This window comes from Triturus cristatus, chromosome 9, assembly GCF_964204655.1.
Source record: "Triturus cristatus chromosome 9, aTriCri1.1, whole genome shotgun sequence".
Lineage (NCBI taxonomy): Eukaryota > Metazoa > Chordata > Amphibia > Caudata > Salamandridae > Triturus > Triturus cristatus.
In genome coordinates, this window is record NC_140592.1 from 1263708607 (window position 1) to 1263732831 (window position 24225).

Below are 24225 nucleotides of genomic sequence, written 5' to 3' on the forward strand. Positions count from 1 at the left end.
TCTCGCTTTTGGGACCTTATAAGTATTTAGTTATGCAACTGTGTCATGACTAAACACTTATAAGGTCCCAAAGGCGAGACCTATTGGCTATGCCAATGCTTGTTCATTTTTGCAATGATGAATCAACCTCAGTGCTAAATAGGTGTTCCTTATCGAATGGTGTGTTTAGGATAGAAGTCTGAACTTCTGGTTAGAATCCTGAAATACGTAACCAGGCATGCCTTCTTAAAACGACGCTGGTGTTGACAGCTCTAGCAGCAGTGTCTGCAACATCTAGGGCGCACCTGATGGAATTATTAGAAATGAGCTCCCCCCCCCCCGCCCGCACTAGGTCCTGTGCTTTGGACTTGTGCTCATCAGGTAGAAATTGGAGAAACTGCTCCATCTCATCCCAATGCGTCCCGTTGTACTTGGCTAACAGAGCTTATGCATTGGAGAGGCGCCAAAGGTTCGCAGCCTGTGAGGCTACTCTTTTCCCCGAAGCATCTAGCGGTTTTGATTCTTTATCTGGGGTGGAGCACCTCCTGTTTGGGAATTGGCCTTTTTGCGCGCGTTGGAAACCATCAAGAAATTCAATGGTAACTGCCCCTTTATGTATGCTGGATCAGATGGTGCCCGCTTATACTTCTTATCTACCCTAGGGGTGAGGATACATGCCCTGACAGGGTCATTAAAGATATTGTCCATGTGCCTGATCATACCCTTGAGCATGGGGAGTGTATGCGAGGACTTGTGGGGTGCTAAGAGTCTAGAAAAGGAAATCCTCTTCTAGGGATTCCTTATGGGTCTGAACCCAGTGGTAATTAGCAGCTCTACCCACAGTTCTAAGTAACGTACACGGTCGTCCGGTGGAGAAGGCTTGGAAAGGTACAGATCAGGATCATTCCCTGTGGGCGAATTGGTGTTATATTCTGTCCAGGGGTCTGCAGGTATTGGGTTATTGTCCCCCAACCTCATCACCATCATCCTGATCTTCAGGTGTATGTGGTGGTGAGTGCTCAGGTGGAATTAGTAAGGGTTGAAACTGAGGAGAAGATGGTGATCGAAGCAGAGGCTTGGTGCCTGTTTTCGAACGGCTCTGTTCGGAGCCAGAAGGCTTTTGGATGTGTTTCGGCGCCGAGACGGAGGGCGGGGCGTCGGAAACATGTTCTTGGTGCCGACCGTGGCCAGGAGGCGGGGGTTGGACCAAAGCCACCTTCTTGGGATGAGGTAGACTTTGGGGCAAGGGAGGATCTGTACTCATGGTACGCTGCCCTTGAGGGATGGGATGTCTTCGTCCCCCTTGGAGCCGTAGTTGGAGATGGGGGATCGGGTCTTGTTCTTCCTCGGCTTCCATGGTGTCTCCAGCTTCTTGCTCCGAGTCTTCGCAGAAGAGGTCTAGAATGGATCTTATGTGTTGGCTCTGCATGTCGCAACGTCAAGCCAGACGGTCGCTAAGCGTCTTTTTCAATCGGAAAGCCTTACACGCGTCGCAGTCCTGTTCTCTGTGCTCCGGAGATAAGCACAGGTTGCACACTTCAGGTGAGTCGGGGCGCGGACACTTCACGTTGCACGGAGGGCAAATTTAAATGGAGTTTTCCGTTCCATTGACTGCGAAGTGGACCGGCGCTGGTAGGCACGACGGCCTTCCATGAGCTACCCGAAAGTTTTTTTTTTTTTGTAAATACGATACGCGGAGAATGGGATTATGTGATCGAAAACAATGCAATCGATGGTGTGTGTTTGCGCACCGAGGATAACCGAAGCAACAGTGTAGAACTGGAGCACAGCAATTCACGTCCTAACCCGATGGTGGAAAAAAACAATCTAACAATGGAGTCGATGCCCATGCGCATTATCAACCAAAAGAGGAGTCATCTACCTTGTGACTGGAAAGACTTCTTCGAAGAAAAACAACTTGCAAACATCCAAACCCAACACTAGATGGCAGGAGTATGCAAAGCATGTGATCTACAGCTCACATGCCTCGAATACAAAGTTTCTCCAGCTTTTAGGCAAGCTGGGAGAGCAGGGAAATATACTAGTACTCTGCATGGGGCAGCAATGCGGCATACCTCACAGAGGGAAGCATGGTCTGCTGAAAAGTCTGTGCAAAGACAGGCAGCAGCCTCTTGAGGTAGATAGGTGCCATATCAGGATCCCCTCGTGGCTCGTTGCATTCCTCCTCCTCTCGATTTGTATCTTTCTTCTTCTTTTCATCCCCTTTGTTGACGGGACACATCCAGTCACCTGAAAATGAAGACAATGTAAGAGTGGGGATAAAGGACGCATCTGACACAATGTGGGGGGAAGAGGGAGACAGAGGGAGCACCACAGAGAGTGGTGACGGCAAAAAAAGTCACGAGTAAAGAGATAGCATGACGAGGAAGGTGCAGCTATGTGGGTACACCACAAAGTCTAAGGGAAGCATTAGTCCTGTCCCTACAGGAAAGGACAACAATGATAATTCAGACAGACAACACCATCACCAGGCCTTACATCAACAAACAAGGAGCTAGTGGGTTGAGACCACCATTCATGGGAGCTCTGGCCAGAGGCAACAGCAGCGATCTACATGCCAGAGAAGAAGAACCCACAGGCTGATTTTCTCAGTTGCTTTTACGAGGAGAACCAAAAGGGGTGGGGTTCCTGGACAACTACAACAAAGTTAGAGCCAAGAAGTTCGAAGTGTGTAGAACACCTTTAATCTCTTGGCAATGGCACAAAAAAAATACCAAGACTTCACACTAAGGTGACCAAACCGGGGGTCAATGGGCAATGCCCTTTTGACAACTTGGTCAGATTTTCTGTACACCTTTCCTCGGATACCACTGATCCCCTCTGTAATAGTGAAACTAGGAAAAAGCTCGAGGAAAGATAGCCTCAGACTGACTGAGACAATGGTTGTATCTGGACCTTCTAAAGATGTCCCTCAAACCATGTACGAGGTTATCACTCAAACCCAATCTGTTTGCCAGAGGTCAGGGGCAGGTTCAACCCCCAAACTTAACTTCATTGAATTTCACAGCATGGCTCCTTAAGTCAGGCCGTATTGGCTAATTAAATCTTCCCCCCGCACGCATGCAGATTGTAAAAGACCAATTGTCCTTCTACAAGAACCTGTTATTCAAAGAAGGGGATGTCGTTCTGTTTGTCATGTAAAAATAATAGACAAAACCCTAGTACCTGCCAGAAGGACATTATAATATCTAACTTGCTACAACTAGCCTGATCCAAGCTACCATGTTTATCTATAAAAGGGCATTTGGCAGCTATCAGGACTCAAATAGGATTTCCTTTTTCAAAGTTCCCATCATTAAAGACTTCTTGGAAAGACTCACAAAAGTGTTCCCATAAATCAGAACACTGACTTCATTGGGAATTAATCTAGTTTTATAAAACCGAATAGTCTTCCCTTTTCAGCAAATTCACAAGTCTACATTGCAACATCTTTCATGAAAAGCAGTCTTTTTTGGTAGCCATCGCATCTGCTCGTAGGATGAGTGAACTACAAGCTTTGTCGCCCATACAGCCTTACGCAATGTTTTCCAATCTAACTGGGTAGTGATGAGGACACATCCTTCCTTCTTTCTTTCTTGGAAAGGTGGTTTCTGACTTTAATACAAATCACACCACACTACCGACTTCCTTTCCCATGCTCCTATACCTGCAGAGCAGTCTCTTTGCTCATTAGACATAAGAAGGTTACTTTGAGTCTACCTTGACCAGATTAAAGCCCTCAGAAATTCGAATCAGTTCTTTGTGAATTATGTTCACCTTAGTCAAAGTTTAGCAACCTCTGAATAGTCTACTGTTAGATGGATAGTAGTTAGCATTACTTTGTGCTATGAACTGGCAGGTTAGCACATTCCAGGCAAACCTACAGCACGTTTCATTAGAGCTAAAGCATATACTGTCTCCTGGCTCAGGAATGTTCCAATCGCTGGTATTAGCAACACTGCAAGTTGGAATACTGGATATATATTTAATGGATATTATTGCCCAGCCTCAGACACGCGAGCTGATGTGAGGTTTGGTCAGGAAATACTTCAAAACCTATACAACTTATATACTCCTTTACACCGAGGGGTAGCCCTTGATTACATCTATTAATTTACCTTTCTTTCGGCCCAACAGCCACTTTCCTGAACAACAGTTACATTGCTACTCTGTTCGTGCATTCATGACTAGCAACGAAGAGCCTATGATGCAAAAGAAAAGCTTACGTACTTGTATTCCCACTTTTGCATCGTAGGAATTTTCAGCCAAGTCTTAAACAACCTGGCCAGATCCCCGGCGGGGTAGGGTTGGTGTAAGAAAGTGGCTCTGTATATACTGTTCCCAAATAGGTACCGTGTGCACAGAGTCCACAGTCCCCAGAGGTTTGGCAGAGGTTAAACTTAGATATAACCTTACTCTCTAAAGTGGTAACTTGGTCGAGCAGTAAGGCAGTATCAGAGGACAGTGTAAAGCATTTGTTGTACACACTCAGTCAGCAAATGGTCTCACACACTCAAGAACTGAACTCTAGGCCAATTGTGTTTGTATAAAAAATATACTGTTTATTTTTAAAACCAAGCAGGCCTGGCACAGGTAAGCAGAAAATACTTTACAGTAATAAGTTACTGGATATAGAACAGTTTGAAAATGCAATAGAAATTGTACTTTGTTTGATTTACAGGGGAGCAGTAGTATGCAACACTTAGCAAATACAGTACATTGGAATGAATAGGCTTTTTCAGTAAATTACTTTTTATGTTACTTTTCTAACTCACTGCTGGATACCTAGATCAGCACTGGAACATTTCCTAGAAACAGGTAAGTATTTACGTTTTGGTTATTGGCATGATTTTTAAAGAATATTTTCAGATTTCAAAACTCCACACTTGGAAACTTTTTAGAGAAAAAAGTGTCAATGTTATCCTATGGAGGGAAAACAGGTTAACGGTTCTCAGGTAGTAATCGGCTGTGGGAGTTAAGGTTCTGGGGTTAGACTCAGGGGTCTCCCAGGGTCAGTGATGCACTGTTGTTGCACCCTCAGTGGCACTAGGGCGGACGTGTGCAGAGTGTTGAGGCCCAATGTTATCCAATGGGGGATAGGGGGCCTCCGGTTGGTGGCTGCTGGCAAGCAGGCCACTAGGCTGTGGGAGCAAAGCTCCTAGGGTTAAGTCCAGGGCTGGTTGGGGACCAAAGTTGCACCTAAGGTGCACCCTCGGTGGCACTAGGGCAGCCGGGTGCTGTATTGAGGTCGGGTGCCCTTTTGTTTTCAATGGAGAACCTCTGGGACAAAGAAACACTGCAGGCTTGGGGACGAGGATCTTCTGGGTGCGACCACCACTTCGAGGGGTAAGTTGGGATGTCGTGGGTTGGTTAGGCACTGTTGGTTTTGGCACACAAGGCCGTGGGGAGTCAGGGGCAGGGGTGCCTTTTGAGGTCGGTTTTTCTTACCCGCTCTGGTCGCGGTATGGGGGGGGTGTCCTCTGGATTAAGGCTGCAGGCATCGTCTGGAGGCTTGATCTCGGGTCAGGATCGCCGGGGGGACCTCCTCGTGCTGTTTTTCCACTCGAGCGCGGGCTGGGTTCGGCGGGTGCAGAGTGGTCTGGATTTGCGGTCTCTGGCTGGCAACAGAAGCTGCAGTTTAAACACATCCGGTGTTCACGGGAGAAAGAGTTTGGAAAGTGAAGGCAGGCAGGTCCTCCGGGGTTTGTGAGGTTGCTGGCTGCAGCACACGCCGGGATTTCGCAGGAGCAGGTGCGAGGGGAGACAGGCCGGTAGGGCTGGGGCCAAGTCAGTGGGCGTCGTCCTCTTATTAGCTCTGCATGGCTCTTCGTCCTTTCTTTTCTTCTTGTAGGTAGGATGGATTTGAGGAAGGAAGGTTCAGGGTGCCCCCTAAATACTAAATTTAGGCGAGTTACAGGTAGGTAAAGGGCAGGGACCAAAGGGTCCCTTCCCTGGGGTGGGTACAGCCCCTATTCTGCCACTCTCCAGTGGGAGGGGGACAGGAGCCTGTCCCTGGTTGGTTGAGTCCCTCCATCCTCAAGATGGCAGGGACTGGAGGTTGTGCTTCACCTCGCCTCCCCCACCTGAGGGGTGGAGTTGGCAGAGGTAGGCACATCTCTTTTCCTCACTTGTTTTTCCCCGCCGGTTCTCCCGCCCAAAGTGGGGGGTAGAACCAGTGGGGATCAGTTGCTGAAAGCAGCAAATGGTCTGGAGAGGCTCACAAAGGCGGCACGCCTTTGAAGCTTCTCCTTCGCGAACCCTGCCCATCCTGGAGGAGGAGGCGCCTTGGAACCTCGTCCCAGGATGTGCATTGTTTCAGGCCCCCGAGAGTAGCAAGCTCTCCACCCAGGGGTCCAGAAACATGTCTGATGGTGGCAGCCTAAGCAGTCACTCAGTAAGGTCACTAGAAGTTGGTTGAGTTTCAGGGGACATCTCTAAGATGCCCTCTGTTGTGCATTTTACATTAAATCCCACACTGGCATCAGTGTGGATTTAATGTGCTGAGAAGTTGGATACCAAACTTCCCAGTCTTCAGTGTAGTCATTATGGTGCTGTGGAGTTTGTAATGGTAAACTCCCAGCACCATATACTCTTAATGGCAGCAATGCACTTACAGTGCCCATGAATGGACTAGGGCACTGTAGGGGTACAGGGTTCATGCACCTGTACCCTCACCACTGGCATTGGGCACCCAGCTAGAGGGGTGACTGATGTATGCCAGGCAGTGGTTTGTGGGCATGGCACACAGAGATGTGTGCCATGTCGACTCTTCACTATGTTCTGCACCAAGACACGCAGCCTGCAAAGGCAGTGTGTGAGTGTCAGGGTACAGGGCCTCTAAGGGTGGCACAATAAGTGCTGCAGCCCTTGGAGGTCTTCCCTGGTCACAGTGCCCTGGGAACCAGTGGTACCATTTACCAGGGGCTGACCTGTGGCCAGAGATGCCAATTGGGTTCGTTTTGGGGAAAGAACACAGGCCCTGGGAACCTGATCGGCAGGGACCCAGGGAACACCAAGAAAAAGTGCATCAGTAGTCTGGCAAAAAGTGGGGGGGGTTACTGCAATAGAAACTAATTTCCTAAAATACTTTTGCTCATACTCATCTCTGGAGAAACACTGCTCAAGCCCTATAGAATTTTGCTTCCAAATTACCTGTTTTTTTATTCTTACAACATGCAGCTCATAGAAGGGCTTGTAGCATTAACCACAAAGAATAGCTCTGCAGTTCTGTGATCTGCTGGTATGTCTTTTTCTACACCACCCCCATGCACCCAGCATCTAGACTCACTTTCTTTTTTTTTTTAACACCATGATCTTCTTGAAAAGACATCTTTTAACTCCATCTTCAATGTCACACTTTGCTTTCAAGTGCACATGTCCACACTGGTGCCCAAACGTATGAAAACAAATGGCACCTTCTGAGCAAATATACCAGATGGTGGAACACGCACAACAAGCAAACTATAACTGCCTCACACAGCAAAATGGTAGACTTATAGGGTAATAAGAGATTGGGAGAACTGGGGAGATAGTTGTAGCAGTGGAGAGAGAGATGGAGGGTGAATGCAAGCTCACCTGGAGACTGCAGAATAGCCACAACCTCACTGTGACCTCGCTCGCGTGCTTTGTCCAGAGGTGTTTTGCCGTCTTCATCCCTTAGGTCCGGATTAGCGCCATGTCTCAGCAAAGTCTAACAGGGGAGAAACAGTGATGAGGCCAGTGTGCCTTAAAGAGGCAGAAACAACAAAAATACCACATGGGATATGCCTTGGATGTCCTTTGGTATATAAATGATAAACTGCTTTTCAAGGACCAATTTCTTTTTTCACGGGAAGACATTAGAAATATATTTTTATGAACAAAAAGATGGAGGTCCACGAAGGAAGTCTGAGCCGATACACAGAGGGAAGAAAAGGGAAGGTGCCCAAGTCGTGAGAGTCAATTCAACACATCATACTGCATGAGCTTCGCAGTTTATTTTGCTTGCGTGCAACTGGATTCATTAGCTTATTTGGAATCTGAGAACTGAATGGCTGCTATACAGGTTCCAGGGTATGTTCTCTGGCCCCTAAATATGGTGAAAGATTGGCTAAATCCAACTAACCTATCTTACTGTTAAGAAAGACCAAAATAAAATCCGTCAGTCACATAAAAGATGTCACACATGGGTTGTAGTGTAGATGTACAAAGCCTATGAGCGACTTTAAAAACAATACTTCAGTCCTACACGCTGTAACCTTCGCTCGGTGCGGATAAAAAGAACTGCAGCAGCATATGTCAAAGTAAAGAGATTTTGAGGGGTAGAACAGCAAACTTTAACATTAGCCAAGTCACCGCTTGACGCGCCTTGGAGCCTCATATATATTGTGCGAAAGCTACCAAGAAATGAAGAGTGGCATGTCCCTGCTGGGACAGGATCAAAGGTGCTGTTTTCCTTTCTATGCTGCAGAAGTGTTTCCCTATTGCTAAGGCCTCTTTTTCATAAGCTGCTTTGGGGCCAGCTTTCGAAAGCATCCATTCACTGTTGTGCTACTTAACAAAACTTAGTCCAATGGTGATCACCAATTGCTACAAGGAATACTCCAAAGTTGATTTTGCTGAAGCTTCTCTGCCGGAAACCCTGGACAGTAATTCATTCAGTACTGCTAGGCTCTCCGTCAAAAGTAATTAACCCGGTGAAAAAGTGTCATGGTTCTGGCAGTAACATGTCATTACAGGCCATCCATCCCTACTTGTGTTCAGATGTAGAAGTGTGGAGGGGACAGGAAGAGATGCCAACAGTTGACATCTTAATGGTAAAAAGAGGTCCAGTGTGAGGAATGCCTTTCATGGCGGCCTGTTTCAACCTACACTGACTCTATTCACCAAAGAGGAGGACACGATATGAGACGCAGCCAGCGCTGGCTCTCTAGCACTTTCCTCATCATAAAAGGGCAGCGTCTGGATTGGACTTCAGAGCTGTATACACTGGCACGGGGGTTCTACCATCTTGAAAACCCTCTCAGTGCAGGGTCTTCTGGGATTGTTTGTAGTAAAGAAACATTTACAAGTAACTTTCCTTGGATAGGGTAAGGAGTTCTCCCAAGGCTAGTAACGATTATAAAACATGCTTCCCACCACCAGCACTAGAGAACAAAACTGAACTTGGAGAAAGAGGCAGGATCTGCTGTCGGTGGAACGCCTGAGTCCCTGGGTCCTGCTCCCCCCTTGTACTCCAGCTTTGGAAGTACTTATCAAGAGTCAGATGAGTGGACTTCATGGCGTCAGAAGAGGAAGGCTCAGCTGTCAGTGGAACGCCTAAGGCCTCGGGTCCTGCTTCCCCCTTGTACTCCAGCTTTGGAAGTACTTATCAAGAGTCAGATGAGTGGACTTCATGGTGTCAGAAGAGGGAGGATCAGACGTCTGTGGAACACCTGAGTCCTGCTTCCCCCTTGTACTCCAGCTTTGGAAGTACTTATCAAGAGTCCGATGAGTGGACTTCATGGTATCAAAAGAGGAAGGCTCAGCTGTCAGTGGAACGCCTGAGGCCTTGGGTCCTGCTTTCCCCTTGTACTCCAGCTTTAGAAGTACTTATCAAGAGTCAGATGAGTGGACTTCATGGTATCAAAAGAGGAAGGCTCAGCTGTCAGTGGAACGCCTGAGGCCTTGGGTCCTGCTCCCCCCTTGTACTCCAGCTTTGGAAGAACTTAATAATAGTGACATACTCGTGGCATAGGCGTACTCACCGCTGCCACTACATTATCCAGAGTTCTATGGGGCTATTTGCTGGTATGACGAGCAGTGTGAGACCTATTTCGTATTTGCATTTAAGCTCTCTCGAGCGACTTGAGCTGACGAGCCTTGGTTCCGCACCTGCGCGCCGTGAGAGGTACTATACCTTTGATATTTTGGCAGTCTATTCGGCACCCCACATACTTACCTGCTCCCTGCTGTCGAGAGGCAACTACCTCGAAACACGTGTCCAGGGATGGCATAATAGTGACATACTCGTGGCATAGGCGTACTCACGCTGCCACTACATTAGCCAGAGTTTTATGGGGCTATTTGCTGGTATGACGAGCAGTGTGCGACCTATTTCGTATCTGCTTCCCCCTTGTACTCCGGCTTTGGAAGTACTTATCAAGAGTCAGATGAGTGGACTTCATGGCGTCAGAAGAAGGAGGATCGACATCAGTGGAACGCCTGAGGCCTCGGGTCCTGCTTCCCCCTTGTACTCCAGCTTTGGAAGTACTTATCAAGAGTCAGATGAGTGGACTTCATGGCGTCAGAAGAGGGAGGATCGGACGTCTGTGGAACGCCTGAGTCCCTGGGTCCTGCTTCCCCCTTGTACTCCAGCTTTGGAAGTACTTATCAAGAGTCCGATGATTGGACTTCATGGCGTCAGAAGAGGAAGGCTCAGCTGTCAGTGGAACGCCTGAGTCCCTGGGTCCTACTTCCCCCTTGTACTCCAGCTTTGGAAGTACTTATCAAGAGTCCGATGAGTGGACTTCATGGCGTCAGAAGAGGGAGGATCGACATCAGTGGAACGCCTGAGTCCCTGGGTCCTGCTTCCCCCTTGTACTCCGGCTTTGGAAGTACTTATCAAGAGTCAGATGAGTGGACTTCATGGCGTCAGAAGAGGAAGGCTCAGCTGTCAGTGGAACGCCTGAGGCCTGGGTCCTGCTTCCCCCTTGTACTCCAGCTTTGGAAGTACTTATCAAGAGTCCGATGAGTGGACTTCATGGCGTCAGAAGAGGAAGGCTCAGCTGTCAGTGGAACGCCTGAGGCCTCAGGTCCTGCTTCCCCCTTGTACTCCAGCTTTGGAAGTACTTATCAAGAGTCCGATGAGTGGACTTCATGGCGTCAGAAGAGGAAGGCTCAGCTGTCAGTGGAACGCCTGAGGCCTTGGGTCCTGCTTCCCCCTTGTACTCCAGCTTTGGAAGTACTTATCAAGAGTCCGATGAGTGGACTTCATGGCGTCAGAAGAGGAAGGCTCAGCTGTCAGTGGAACGCCTGAGGCCTCGGGTCCTGCTTCCCCCTTGTACTCCAGCTTTGGAAGTACTTATCAAGAGTCCGATGATTGGACTTCATGGCGTCAGAAGAGGAAGGCTCAGCTGTCAGTGGAACGCCTGAGTCCCTGGGTCCTACTTCCCCCTTGTACTCCAGCTTTGGAAGTACTTATCAAGAATCCGATGAGTGGACTTCATGGCGTCAGAAGAGGAAGGCTCAGCTGTCGGTGGAACGCCTGAGGCCTCGGGTCCTGCTTCCCCCTTGTACTCCAGCTTTGGAAGTACTTATCAAGAGTCCGATGAGTGGACTTCATGGCGTCAGAAGAGGAAGGCTCAGCTGTCGGTGGAACGCCTGAGGCCTCGGGTCCTGCTTCCCCCTTGTACTCCAGCTTTGGAAGTACTTATCAAGAGTCCGATGAGTGGACTTCATGGCGTCAGAAGAGGAAGGCTCAGCTGTCGGTGGAACGCCTGAGGCCTCGGGTCCTGCTTCCCCCTTGTACTCCAGCTTTGGAAGTACTTATCAAGAGTCCGATGAGTGGACTTCATGGCGTCAGAAGAGGAAGGCTCAGCTGTCGGTGGAACGCCTGAGGCCTCGGGTCCTGCTTCCCCCTTGTACTCCAGCTTTGGAAGTACTTATCAAGAGTCCGATGAGTGGACTTCATGGCGTCAGAAGAGGAAGGCTCAGCTGTCGGTGGAACGCCTGAGGCCTCGGGTCCTGCTTCCCCCTTGTACTCCAGCTTTGGAAGTACTTATCAAGAGTCAGATGACTGGACTTCATGGCGTCAGAAGAGGAAGGCTCAGCTGTCGGTGGAACGCCTGAGGCCTCGGGTCCTGCTTCCCCCTTGTACTCCAGCTTTGGAAGTACTTATCAAGAGTCCGATGAGTGGACTTCATGGCGTCAGAAGAGGAAGGCTCAGACATCAGTGGAACGCCTGAGTCCCTGGGTCCTGCTTCCCCCTTGTACTCCAGCTTTGGAAGTACTTATCAAGAGTCCGATGAGTGGACTTCATGGCGTCAGAAGAGGAAGGCTCAGCTGTCGGTGGAACGCCTGAGTCCCTGGGTCCTGCTTCCCCCTTGTACTCCAGCTTTGGAAGTACTTATCAAGAGTCAGATGAGTGGACTTCATGGCGTCAGAAGAGGAAGGCTCAGCTGTCGGTGGAACGCCTGAGTCCCTGGGTCCTACTTCCCCCTTGTACTCCAGCTTTGGAAGTACTTATCAAGAGTCCGATGAGTGGACTTCATGGCGTCAGAAGAGGAAGGCTCAGCTGTCGGTGGAACGCCTGAGGCCTCGGGTCCTGCTTCCCCCTTGTACTCCAGCTTTGGAAGTACTTATCAAGAGTCCGATGAGTGGACTTCATGGCGTCAGAAGAGGAAGGCTCAGCTGTCGGTGGAACGCCTGAGTCCCTGGGTCCTGCTTCCCCCTTGTACTCCAGCTTTGGAAGTACTTATCAAAAGTCAGATGAGTAGACTTCAGGGCGTCAGAATAGGTTTTATTGGGGAGAGGATGCACACAATAAGTCCCCACCTACGAATGAAGGTTACTGGTGGTCAGTAGCAGCAGAGTGGTAGTTTAGTGGTACAGGTCATTTTAGCCGACACCTTGTGGAGCTGAAGCGGCCTCCCCAGAACTGGAGAATTTAGAATCACCATCTGGGGTGGGAGAGGAAGTCATGGGTGGGTGTTCTTTGCCTATGAAGTGTCAGCTGGGCTGAGGCAGAGTCTGGCAACCTTGAAATGCCATCTGGGGAAGGAGGGGATGTTATGGGTTATTGGTGGGTGTTCAGTGCCCCTGAAATGTCAGCTAGGCTGGGGCAGAGTCTGATGCCCCAGAAATGTAAACTGGGTTGAGGCAAAGTCAGCTGCATGTTAAGTACTCTGATCTCTAACAAAAAGAGCCCTAAGTAGAGCCTGTATCAGCTTCAGACACTTTACCTTGACAAAGACATGTGAACGGTTACACAAGGCGCAAGCAATGGAATGTATCTGAACTCCAGAACTAATGTTTCACTTAAAAGTATTGTCAGGCAAAACATGAACATGTTCTCAGAATATGACCAAACAAAACAAGAAAGGCAAAGTAGGGGCTTTCACAAGACATGCAAATAGATAACTACACCTGTGATAAAATGGCACCTCCCTGACAGCGCTACAGAAAGACATGAATCTCTAAATTAAAAGGGTAAAGAGATTCTGAAAGGTTTTGGGTCCGTTTTTCAAGACTGTAAACTTTAGATTTCAAAAGCCTGCTGTGCAGACACTTTAGTTACTTTATTAGGTCGCTGGTGTGGCGTTTCTTGTAAGACTGCTTAGGACTCAATCCTGAAGAGAATGGAACATGTGGTCAGGTTTCATGTTATTCCAGGTACGGCAGAAAACAGGATCTACACAACTTTAAACACCAACACCAAGGAAGGCAGTTACACACGCCATGCAGACTAACATGGTATCTGATTTTTTTTTAGTAAATGGATCGACCTGTGCATCTGTCAAAAAAAATGCTTAACGTTAAATTATATGAATTGATCACTTGCAGAATTCCTTTAGTTATAAGGTGCCATCTTTAAGTGCTAATTCTCTCCATGCAATTTCACAATCTGAATAATTCCTCAAGGGTAAGGAAGGAAAGTGGTGAACTGGGATTCTCACAAACCTGCTCACTCATCTTTACTCCTCAAATTCAGGGTGCATAACTTACTTTTGCCACCTGAGGTCTTCCAAAACAGGCTGCGTAATGCAGTGAGGAGGATCTCTGACCCCTGTTCACATCAGCGCCTCGCTCACAGAGAAACTCCACCTAGAGGGTAAAGAAACCGAGTCAGCACACACAGTTAGACCTGACCTGTGCCAGGACCGCAAAGTCTGCCTTGATCTATCCAAATGTGTGCTTGTACCAGTCTTTTCCTAACCTGTGCTGCTGACAGAAAAAAGTGCTTGGCCCTGCTGTGTTCTGTGCCGGCTGCCCGCAGCCTGGCCCTGCTCTGGCCCGGCGGCCTAGAGCCTGGCACTGCTCTGGGACAGCCGCCCAGAGCCTGGCCCGGCTCTGCGCCAGCTGCCCAAAGCCTGGCCCGGCTCTGCGCCAGCTGCCCAAAGCCTGGCCCGGCTCTGCGCCAGCTGGCCAAAGCCTGCCCCGGCTCCGCGCCAGCTGGCCAAAGCCTGCCCCGGCTCCGCGCCAGCTGCCCAAAGCCTGCCCCGGCTCCGCGCCAGCTGCCCAATGCCTGCCCCGGCTCCGCGCCTGATGCCCAGAGCCTGGCCCTGCTCTGCTCTAGGCCGCCCACCCAGAGCCTGGCCCTGCTCTGGGCCGGCCGCCCAGAGCCTGGCCCTGGTCTGCTCTGGGCCGGCCGCCCAGAGCCTGGCCCTGGTCTGCTCTGGGCCAGCTGCCCAGAGCCTGGCCCTGGTCTGCTCTGGGCCGGCCGCCCAGAGCATGTCCCTGGTCTGCTCTAGGCCGGCCGCCCAGAGCATGTCCCTGGTCTGCTCTGGCGGCCGCGCAGAGCATGGCCCTGCTCTGGGGCGGCCGCCCAGAGCCTGGCCCTGCTCTGCGCTGGCCACCCAGAGTCATGGCCCTGCTCTGATCTGGCACGGCCGCCCAGAGCCTGGCCCTGCTCTGATCTGGCACGGCCACCCAGAGCCTGGCCCTGCTCTGATCTGGCACGGCCACCCAGAGCCTGGCCCTGCTCTGATCTGGCACGGCCACCCAGAGCCTGGCCCTGCTCTGGCCCGGCCGCCCAGAGCCTGGCCCTGCTCTGGCCCGGCTGCCCAGAGCCTGGCCCTGCTCTGGCCCGGCCCGGCTGCCCAGAGCCAGGCCCTGCTCTGGCCCAGAGCCTGGCCCTGCCGCCCAGAGCCTGGCCCTGCCGCCCAGAGCCTGGCCCTGCCGCCCAGAGCCTGGCCCTGCCGCCCAGAGCCTGGCCCTGCCGCCCAGAGCCTGGCCCTGCCGCCCAGAGCCTTGCCCTGCCGCCCAGAGCCTTGCCCTGCCGCCCAGAGCCTTGCCCTGCCGCCCAGAGCCTTGCCCTGCCGCCCAGAGCCTTGCCCTGCCGCCCAGAGCCTTGCCCTGCTCTGGCTCGGCCGCCCAGAGCCTGGCCCGGCTCTGCTCTGCTCTGGCCCAGCCGCCCAAAGCCTGGCCCTGCTCTGCTCTGGCCCGGCCGCCCAGAGCCTGGCCCTGCTCTGCTCTGGCCGCCCAGAGCCTAGCCCTGCTCTGCTCTGGCCCGGCCGCCCAGAGCCTGGCCCTTTCTCTGGCCCAGCTGCCCAGAGCCTGGCCCTGCTCTGCTTTGGCTCAGCCTCCCAGTTCCCAGCCCTTCTCTGCTCTGCTCTGGCCCAACCGCCCAGATCCCGGCCCTGCTCTGGCCTGGCCACCCAGAGCCTGACCCTGCTCTGGCCCGGCTGCCCAGAGCCTGACCCTGCTCTGCTCTGGCCCAGCCACCAAGAGTCTGGCCCTGCTCTGGCCCAGTCACCCAGAGCCTGGCCCTGATCTGCTCTGGCCCAGCCACCCAGAGCCTGGCCCTGATCTGCTCTGGCCCAGCCACCCAGAGCCTGGCCCTGATCTGCTCTGGCCCAGCCACCCAGAGCCTGGCCCTGCTCTGCGCCAGCCAACCAAAGCCTGGCCCTGCTCTGCGCCAGCCAACCAGAGCCTGGCCCTGCTCTGCGCCAGCCAACCAGAGCCTGGCCCTGCTCTGCGCCAGCTGCCCAGATTCTGGCCCTGCTTAGCACCAGCCGCCCAGAGCTTGGCCCTGGTCTGTACCATTTGCCTTGTGTCTGGTCCTGCTCAGTGCAGGGCACCATGGTAGCTCTGATTTGTGACAAAGGGCACAACGAGGTCCTTAACTGCAGAGGCAGCATGGAGTGTGTCATGATCTCCGTCAGCTGCAACAGGACAGCCTTGATCATTGTCCGTGGCTCTGTCCAAAGGTATGATGGGATCACTGCATGAGCGTTCATCTATGCTGACGGCGGAGATACTAAACTTACCATTTCTTGCGTCCCAAAAGCAGAGGCCCAGTTCAAGAGAGTTTGTCCAACATCATCCATGAAGTTCACTTCAAAAGCTATGATTTAAAAGAATCCAGGGGTTAAAATAGACAAGCATATGCAGCACTAAATTTTCCAGTTGTAGCACTGATGCACATATTTTTACTAATAACCTCGGAGAACAAGAGAGACCAATTTGAGCCCATTCCTGAACACACAGATGCAGTGGGAGCCTTTCTATAAGACCATTATTTATGACACCCTTTGTTCCCAGTACTAAGTCTTTACAACCCCTCCCTGCCAATTACTTTAAACCTACAGTGCGCCATCAGACAGTTTCTTACCCCCAAATGCTCTAATGCAGCTGCAGCTCTATACCCGGCTTCTTAGCCTCCAACGACCATCCATTGACCCACAGGAAGGAGTGCAGTGCTACATAAATTAATCCTGGCTGTTCACCCGGGTCTGGAGGGAAAGCAGCATTCACATACATAGTCTAGCTGGTTTAAAAATACAGGGCAGTGTGAAATTCACATTTGGCCAGTAACAGACATACTTTATGCTAGTGCTCAGGACTGGGATATAGAACACACTTTTTCCAGAGTTTGTAGGTTAACAGAACTCCCATGCAAAGCTGTATTTCCCAGTAATCAGTGAGTGACAGGAAAGGCTAAAATAAATCTGCTTTGCAACCCTCCCTGTGCAAAATAAGGCCTTATTAACAAAGTCAGGTCCCAAGTGGATCATCTCTGTATCCTCTACGCTGAACCCAAAAAACAGAGGCGCAGCCCTCACAGACCTGTCCTTGGATCCAAATGTGTCAGTGATTACAAGGCTTCCAGAGTGTATCCCTGTCAAATCACATACTACTCTCCCAAAATTAAATTTTGCCGATGAGTCTTCCCCACTCACCGCCAGTGTCGATGGCATCTATAAGGGCATCAGTGTCCTTGCTTCGGATGCAGTCAATGAGCTGCCTGTGGGACCGTTCCCCGGAGCTGTCCAGTCGCCGCAAACCCGGCATTCTCCCAGTGGAGCCAGCGCTGGACTTCGGCAAGGCCTTGCGGCCTTCAAACAGCAGCACCAGCAGCAGATCGACCAACCTCATGGTGTCTAGCACACACCGCTCGTCCCCTTGTAGGGCACTCTCAATAGAATCTGGGAGCTTGGAGCGCAGCAAATCCTACAAAAAAGACAGCAGCCTCAGGGCAAAGCAACCAGTGTTGTACATTCTGAATCTTGTGTAGTGTGGCAAAGTCAACACAGAATAATAAGCAATATACACAAACTGGGTGTGCTGGTAGAGGTCTAGATCTGTCTCAAAAATAAATCCATATGCTTTACCTGAACTGGGGCAACTTCGTGTACACACTTCAAGTGCACAAATGGGCTGCCTGTGGCAGCCACAACTGTCCCTAATGAGGACATACACACTTCTCATGCACCCTAGCTGAAAGAACTACATGTACATATCTTGGGAAATACAAGAACTGCAACTCCTATTCCTGACACTACCTAATGTTTGATCCTGTTCTTCCTAAGAAGAGCCTACTTTGGTTCTAGGGTTCTGGATTTTTTCTTACTTCCTGCGAGAAGCGTCTCAGCATTTCTGGTCTCAGCGCTCATTCCTGGTCATTCCCAGGATCTCTAAAAAGTGAGGGGGTAGTGCAGTACAAGTCAACTGAATAGCACCGCAATATGGAATGTATCTAGGATTTCATAGCAGTGGTGCTTTGAGTTTGTAGAGTGAAGCGGAGAAGATAAAAGTTCAATTATGAAGAGGGAAATCTCAGAAGCCTATTTGGATGCAACAGAAGACTACCTTGAATGGCACGGGCCCCTAACACATTCCAGTTACTGTCCAGCGGAGTCTGTGCAGAGGAGAAGGAACCATAAGGGCCAGTGGGCGGTCATTAAAAGAGCAACAAAGGTCTCACAGATGCACAGGAACAGAGAGCAGGGGCTGGAGGAGGAGGACTTGGAAGCACTCCACCCCTTCTTGAGCCGGTATCACTGCTGCCTTCCAGGGAATGAAGCAGGGCAAGTGAGAGAGACTGAATCAAAAGGAATCTGGAAGAATTGTACCAGTTTATTTCATGGCCGTATTTGGGACACAGTTTGCTGTTTAATGTAAAGCTTTGCATCAACTGTATAAACTGCAGTGCCACTTGCCACCCTGCCACTGCTTTAGGAACATCATGATACCAAGAAACATGAGCACACTCAAACTTTGTAAATGGTAATGACTGAAAAAATGGAATAGCGGATACAAAATGTTTTACAACAGATGAGCAATACCATCCACAGGCAACTGGCACAAAACTCATTCGATGGCATTTTTCTGCAACTTATGTAGGTCCTCACCTTGCATTGTACAATACAGACATTTTTTTTTTTTTTTTTACACTGAGCAAAGTTAGTGCAAAGGTAATAAAATACAAAAATATGGGTGTAATAAGACTCCCTATAATGTTTTTCATATGGTAGCCTTGTGGACATAAACAGGGACTCATATAATCATGCAGTTGACAACACAACCATGCCATGCATTGTGGGACCACTACTATAACTTCCGGCAACTGCTGGAGTTTCCTTACGTGTGTGACGACGGGAGAGCCCCTGCACAGCGTGGACAGCAGACTCACGATAGTAGACACCTGATTGCTGACTTTTGAGTCTGTAGAAGGGGGTGGAGCTCCAGAGGAACGGCTCCCAGACTTGCAAGCAGATGGGGGACCAGATGCAGTGCCCCCAGCAGCAGCCATGCGTGACAGCAACTCCTCCGTTAGCCCATGTTTGGCAAGTGGTGCAGGGTCCACTCCGCGGCGTGTAAACCTGTCTGCTAAGGAAGCAAAGCAGCGCAGGGCTCCATCGGAAACCTGTTAGGGAAAGAGAAGAGAAGGTAAGTGTCAATACCTTCGACGAGTCATCAGAATAAGGGCTCTAAATATATCCGAACGCTATAAAGGCTCCGCTGTGTGCGACTGAAAGAGGCCAGCTCGTGGAAACCCTATCGGCCCCACGATGTACAATGGATTGACTGAAAGACAACGCTGAGAAACTGCTACAGAGTTTACTGTGTCCAGCGAACAGAGTGAATGAAACCAGTGCATATCAACTACATACAGGCTTTGCTGTGTGCAACGTACAACACAATGAAGGAGGCCAATGTATCAGAAATCAATGTAGGGGCCACAGTGTCCAGTTAACAGACTGAAGGAAGCCAGCGCCTGAGTACTCCGTGTAAGCTCCATTGAGTCCAGCATACAAAAGATTGAAGGTCTTTGCTGAGAAATCCACATTAATAAAGAGCAACATGTGAAGTCACTAGTCTCTCTGTTGCCAATATTTGACACCAATGTATCTGGGCCAATTCATGGGAAGGTAAGGGGAATACACCTACAGACTTGGCCGCAAACCCCAAGAAGGCACCTTAAATATCAATAGAGACTAACAACGAGTAAAGGAGAAATATTCTGGACAATCGCAACACCCTATACATGGGAATCTCTCCTCTCAGCTGCTAAACAGACTACAGACCATTCAGAACTCAGCAGTCAGGCTCGTCCTCGAACTCCCGTGGTGGGCCCACACCACCCCTCACCTTAGAACTCTTCACAGGCTCCCCATCCATAAAATGTGCCAGTTCAAAGTGCTAACCCACGCCTACAGGACCCTGGACAATCGGGGACCAGCCTACATCAACCATAGAGTAAACTGCCATCTACCACCCAGGCAACTGCGCTCCGCCTCCTTCTCCCTCGCCCTCACTCCCCGCATCGACAGAAGTAGGAGCAGCCGCTGCTACTTCTCCTACCTGGCCTCCAAGACCTGGACCTCCCCCCACCCTGCTGGAGTTAAGAAAAGTTCTGAAAAACAGGCTTTTCAACTAACTACACCCAGCAGTAACCCCCAGTGGCTGGATAACCTCACGGGTGATAAGCAGTGCTTTACAAATCCTGATTGATTGATTGAAGTAGTCTCAGATAGCTGGGAAGCCACAAGGAAATACATGTATAAAGGACGCCCAGTGACCACTGGAGCCGGTTAGATTTCAGTACACATCTAAGAATGTTATCGCTTGCATTTTGTTCTCAAAACCTCTACATTTTCAAATGAAAATTTGGATCCTTCAGCCACTCCCCAGTTTCACCTTGGGTTACTTTAATGTTTGCTCTGACCAAGAGTTTCTTTCTCAACTAACCCATTAAGCCATCATCTTGTTTGGAGCTTTTGGGTTTTAGCGCAAACTCATACAAAGCACTGGGCCACTAGGAACAACAAAATCTTTTTCAGCCCCCTACTGTTGTGAATATTGCAGCAGCAACTGTGGAGAACTGAAAACCAAGCAGTGTCTCTTGCATCCAACTGCCGCGCAGTTCTAGTTCAGTAAACCATGTCTGTGTCTTGGGTAGATACAGCCAACGTACCCGCCCAGGGAGTTACCTACAGCACTGCACTGTGCCTCACCTGGTGGTCCTCATGCTTGAGTAAGCTGGACAAGGATTCCACACAGACCTCCAGTGAAGAATCCTGAGGCTCCATCTTGCCGCACAGACGGGACACGACAGACATGGCAGAGTGCAGCGTGTCCTTATGGACCAAGTGCCCGCTGTCCCGAATGAAGGTGAGCACACAGTTCAAGCCCCCGGCTTCAAAAACTGCACCAGACTCACGAGTGCAGATCAGTTCCAGGACCTAGAGAGAAGAGAAATAAAGAACAGGAACAATCTAATACCCAAGCCAGGAAAACAATAAGAGACAACAAAACAAGAAGCTTTAATCTTCTTTCTGTACAATATCAGACTACAAACAACCACCGAACTGAACTGAGAGGTAGCGTGTCATCACAGTAGCATTCAATATGGCAGACCAAAACATTCAACACCATCGACTGATGTGGGCAGAGTGGAGGCTACAACCCTAATGTGGTCCCATGACAGTGACATGGCATTGTTTTATGGCCATAAGGAGTAGCTTCCAGAATCAAGCAGCCCATATTACACCAAGTTTATCCCGCATCTATTTCATAATACACTTGGCATCCTTGCGCTCCTCTTACCATAGGATACCAAGTCAAAGCTAGATGTGCAGATGAGACCCACATCTGTCATGGCAGATTAGTGGGCAGGGGGACAATACAAGACTCAGGGAATGCTTAGGAAAAGTAAAAACTGAATGTGGCTTAACTGGCTGCAAGAGAATGCTGCGAAATGAAGTGTCATTTTTCACTTCCAAAAGGGCTTGGATAATTCACAGAATGTTTTAGGCACAGTATAGGAGTATAGGGGTCCTACTGAATAGCCATTCGGCTCTTAAAGTACAGTTTGGGAGATAAATGCTATCTATGGTCTTTATTTCAGCTACACAAGCTTAGCTGAAATCTCAGAAGCATCCTTCGAGGAGGATGAGGCCTTGGTACAGAGACACTTGTCAATGCCCAGACTCTCTCTCTTTTTCGCCACACCTGGGGCTTACATAATTCTTACTAGCTCAACCAGAAAGGGTTCATAATGCTGTTAAAGATTTTGTGAAGGTCTCTGAAAGCTTTGCTATAAACTGTACTGATTACGGAGTATTGTTTCAGGAACATATGTACCCGCATCCAGGTCACAGCCTGGCAGATGTCTACCACAGACACCCTTAATAGGAAAATTATCATAGTGGCTTTGACCCTGGTGGAATGAGCCCACAGGCCCTCAGGACACCGCTTCCGGGCCTGTGCGTAGCTGATTTTACTACAGAGAAATATCCACCGCAACTGGGTGCTCCTTGCACAGCCTGCCCGTTCTTTGCTCCAGAGAAGCCCACTAAGGGCCGATCGTCCAAGCAAGACTTTTGTTTGGTCGATGTTAAAGCTCAGTGCTCTACTAGGATCAAGGCGATGGAGCCTCTCCTTTAATGGGGTGATTTAGAGAAAACTACGCTGGCAGAGTAATCGTTGTCCAAGGCCGCCCTGGTCCTCAAGTGCCAGTTTGACTGGAAAGAAGTTGGCTTAGGGCGCTTGGACCAAAAGCACCCGAAGTTCACTTACCCGAGGTGTTGACAAAATGCAACAAGAAAGTTGGTTAAGAGTTGGAGTTAAGGAACAGCTTTGCACCGACTCGAAGGGTATTCACGTGAGAAATGGTACTTCAGGTCTTACTGAGCAATACACTTTAAGGGTGCAGGAGGAACATGAAAGGAAAACCTTTTATAAAGCTCATCACAAACTGTGACTTAAAGAAGTCTTGTCAGGAAAATAAAGAAAGGCTGAAAGAGCCAATAAATATCCTTTCATTGTGCCCACTCCAAGGCCTTGTTGAGCTAGCGAAAGAACAACAGAACAAAAACCAATAGAAAGTTTAACTTGAAAGGGGTGGGTGTTTTGAGCATCACACCAAGCGATAAGTTTTACCCCGGTAAAAGACTACCTTGTGAACTGTCTGGCCTCAGGGATGACATCAATCCCCTAGGTCTACAAATCTTCAGCTGGCACTGCTCAGTCTCAATGCATGAATGCGCTGGTTGTTGAAACTGATATAGAACCCGGTCCTGCTGTTCAGACAGGTTCTAGATTCGTCTGAGTGAGAAGCCTGATGTGAGGACAAATACTCAGGCGCTCTGGGAACCCCACTCATAGGCAATGAGAATAGCCTTGGACAATCTGTCTTGATCTTCCTCAGAACCCAAGTCAGGAAAGGCAGTAGTGGAAAGCCATACAGAAGTCAGTCAGTCTTTCCACTCCATCAAGAATGTATCTTCACAAGCCTTGGAGGGAACTCCAACACCCATAATTGTTGACAGTGCACGTTTTCGACTAGGGTGAAGACATCTAGCCAAGACGTAACCCGTTGATCAAAGATGCCCTGCTCCACCTCAGGATGGAGCCTTCAATTGAGTTCTGTCAGGCTACGCCTGCTCCATCATTCAGGAATGCAGTAAACTGGCCCATCTTTATGCCCTAGCACCTTCTTGCTAGACTTAAGAGTGGCAGGATAGGTTCAATATTTGCTTGGTATTCTTAGGCTTGTGTCTAGACTAAGACTTACCAAAATACTTTGAACAGGAAGTGGATTTTTCAAGGGAGCGGACTAAAAACCGGGAACGCAACAGGGAATGGGAGCAGAACCGATACTTGGATCGCAAACTTTTCTCATGCTCAGCAACATAGTTTAGCTTCTCCGGCTCAAATCACTTTAGGTACATAAGAGCACACCTGTCACATGAAATAGCCGTGGCCTGAGACAAAGCATCATAGGCATACCTCGTGTCAGTTTGCGGCTAATATCTGCTACTTGCAGTCTTGCACATCTTGAACCCTGTTATTTTTTTTCAGTGGGGACATTGTTCCCTAGCATACAGTGAAAAGTTTTTGGAAGTTGTCAGACGACCTTTGAAACTGGGAGTGCTCCAGATGTACGTCGAAAGGCGTGGAATGAAAGGAACAGACATTGGACCGCAGGGAGGTATGGCACGTACATGTGTCTCTGCTCTGCCACTTTTGGGGAATTACGAAGTCACTGTGGACTCATACAGTCCTGCCTACAGGCGCACGTGAGCATTCACCGATTGAGTCTGGCACCTGGGGCTATTCTAAAGGTGAGGAATCTGCAGTTAGAAGCCATCCGAATGTTCGGTTTAACTTTTGTAAGGTGGAGAAACAGAACCACTGGACATTGAAATCTACAGCTCTAGATAGCTCCAAACTAACAGAATGCTGCCTGATGCACTGAAGGCAGCGGACAGTGTACTTGCACCCTCTGAATCACCCATGGCACCACTGAACGCATCATCCCTGGCACTATCTGAGAAACCTGTCATGGACTAGAATACTTCTACTGTGAATATTAGCATGCCATCCTATATAGAGAGTGGAGGAAGCCAAGTCTCGGCCTAAATCCTGATTGTCAGGTGCCCAGGATGCAATCGGAACTCCATAAAATGCAGTAATTGGGAGACAATGTCTATCAAGTATATTGACGTGTCATGGCAGACACATTAGAGGCGGTATTTAGAGAAGATCTTGAGTCACATGATATTGATTACGTAGAGCTAAAAGGAGGCCCGAGGCATTCAGGATAAGGCCAGAGACAAAGAGGTTAATAAAGCTTGTATAGGGGAAACAAAAAGGTTTCACAGCGAAGACCAGAGCCGGCTGCAGGCCGTACAGCAAATAATTTTTCTTCTCGATTATCACATGCTTTAAAAGACACCCTGAAAGCACAAAAAATAAAGAACACCAATGCCCAGTATAAAAGCAGCTTACAAACCGCAACGCCAGCTCTCACACCCACCACAGAAAGCCAAAGTAGTACTT

The 24225-nt window shown here is 49.6% G+C and overlaps 1 protein-coding gene across 13 annotated transcripts in view; it reads right to left on the reverse strand.

Annotated features, from left to right (window-relative positions):
- The window catches only part of HECTD1 (HECT domain E3 ubiquitin protein ligase 1), a 559621-nt gene that overhangs the window by 348663 nt on the left and 186733 nt on the right, over window positions 1-24225 (reverse strand). For all 13 annotated transcript variants that reach the window (XM_085627391.1, XM_085627395.1, XM_085627387.1 and 10 more), the window contains exons 4-10: window positions 20397-20624; window positions 18524-18805; window positions 16839-17109; window positions 15927-16003; window positions 13663-13761; window positions 7555-7669; window positions 2055-2229 (exon numbers count right to left, since the gene is read on the reverse strand). In XM_085627391.1, the coding sequence (XP_085483517.1) occupies window positions 2055-2229; window positions 7555-7669; window positions 13663-13761; window positions 15927-16003; window positions 16839-17109; window positions 18524-18805; window positions 20397-20624 (1247 nt within the window). The remainder of the gene's footprint in view (window positions 1-2054; window positions 2230-7554; window positions 7670-13662; window positions 13762-15926; window positions 16004-16838; window positions 17110-18523; window positions 18806-20396; window positions 20625-24225) is intronic.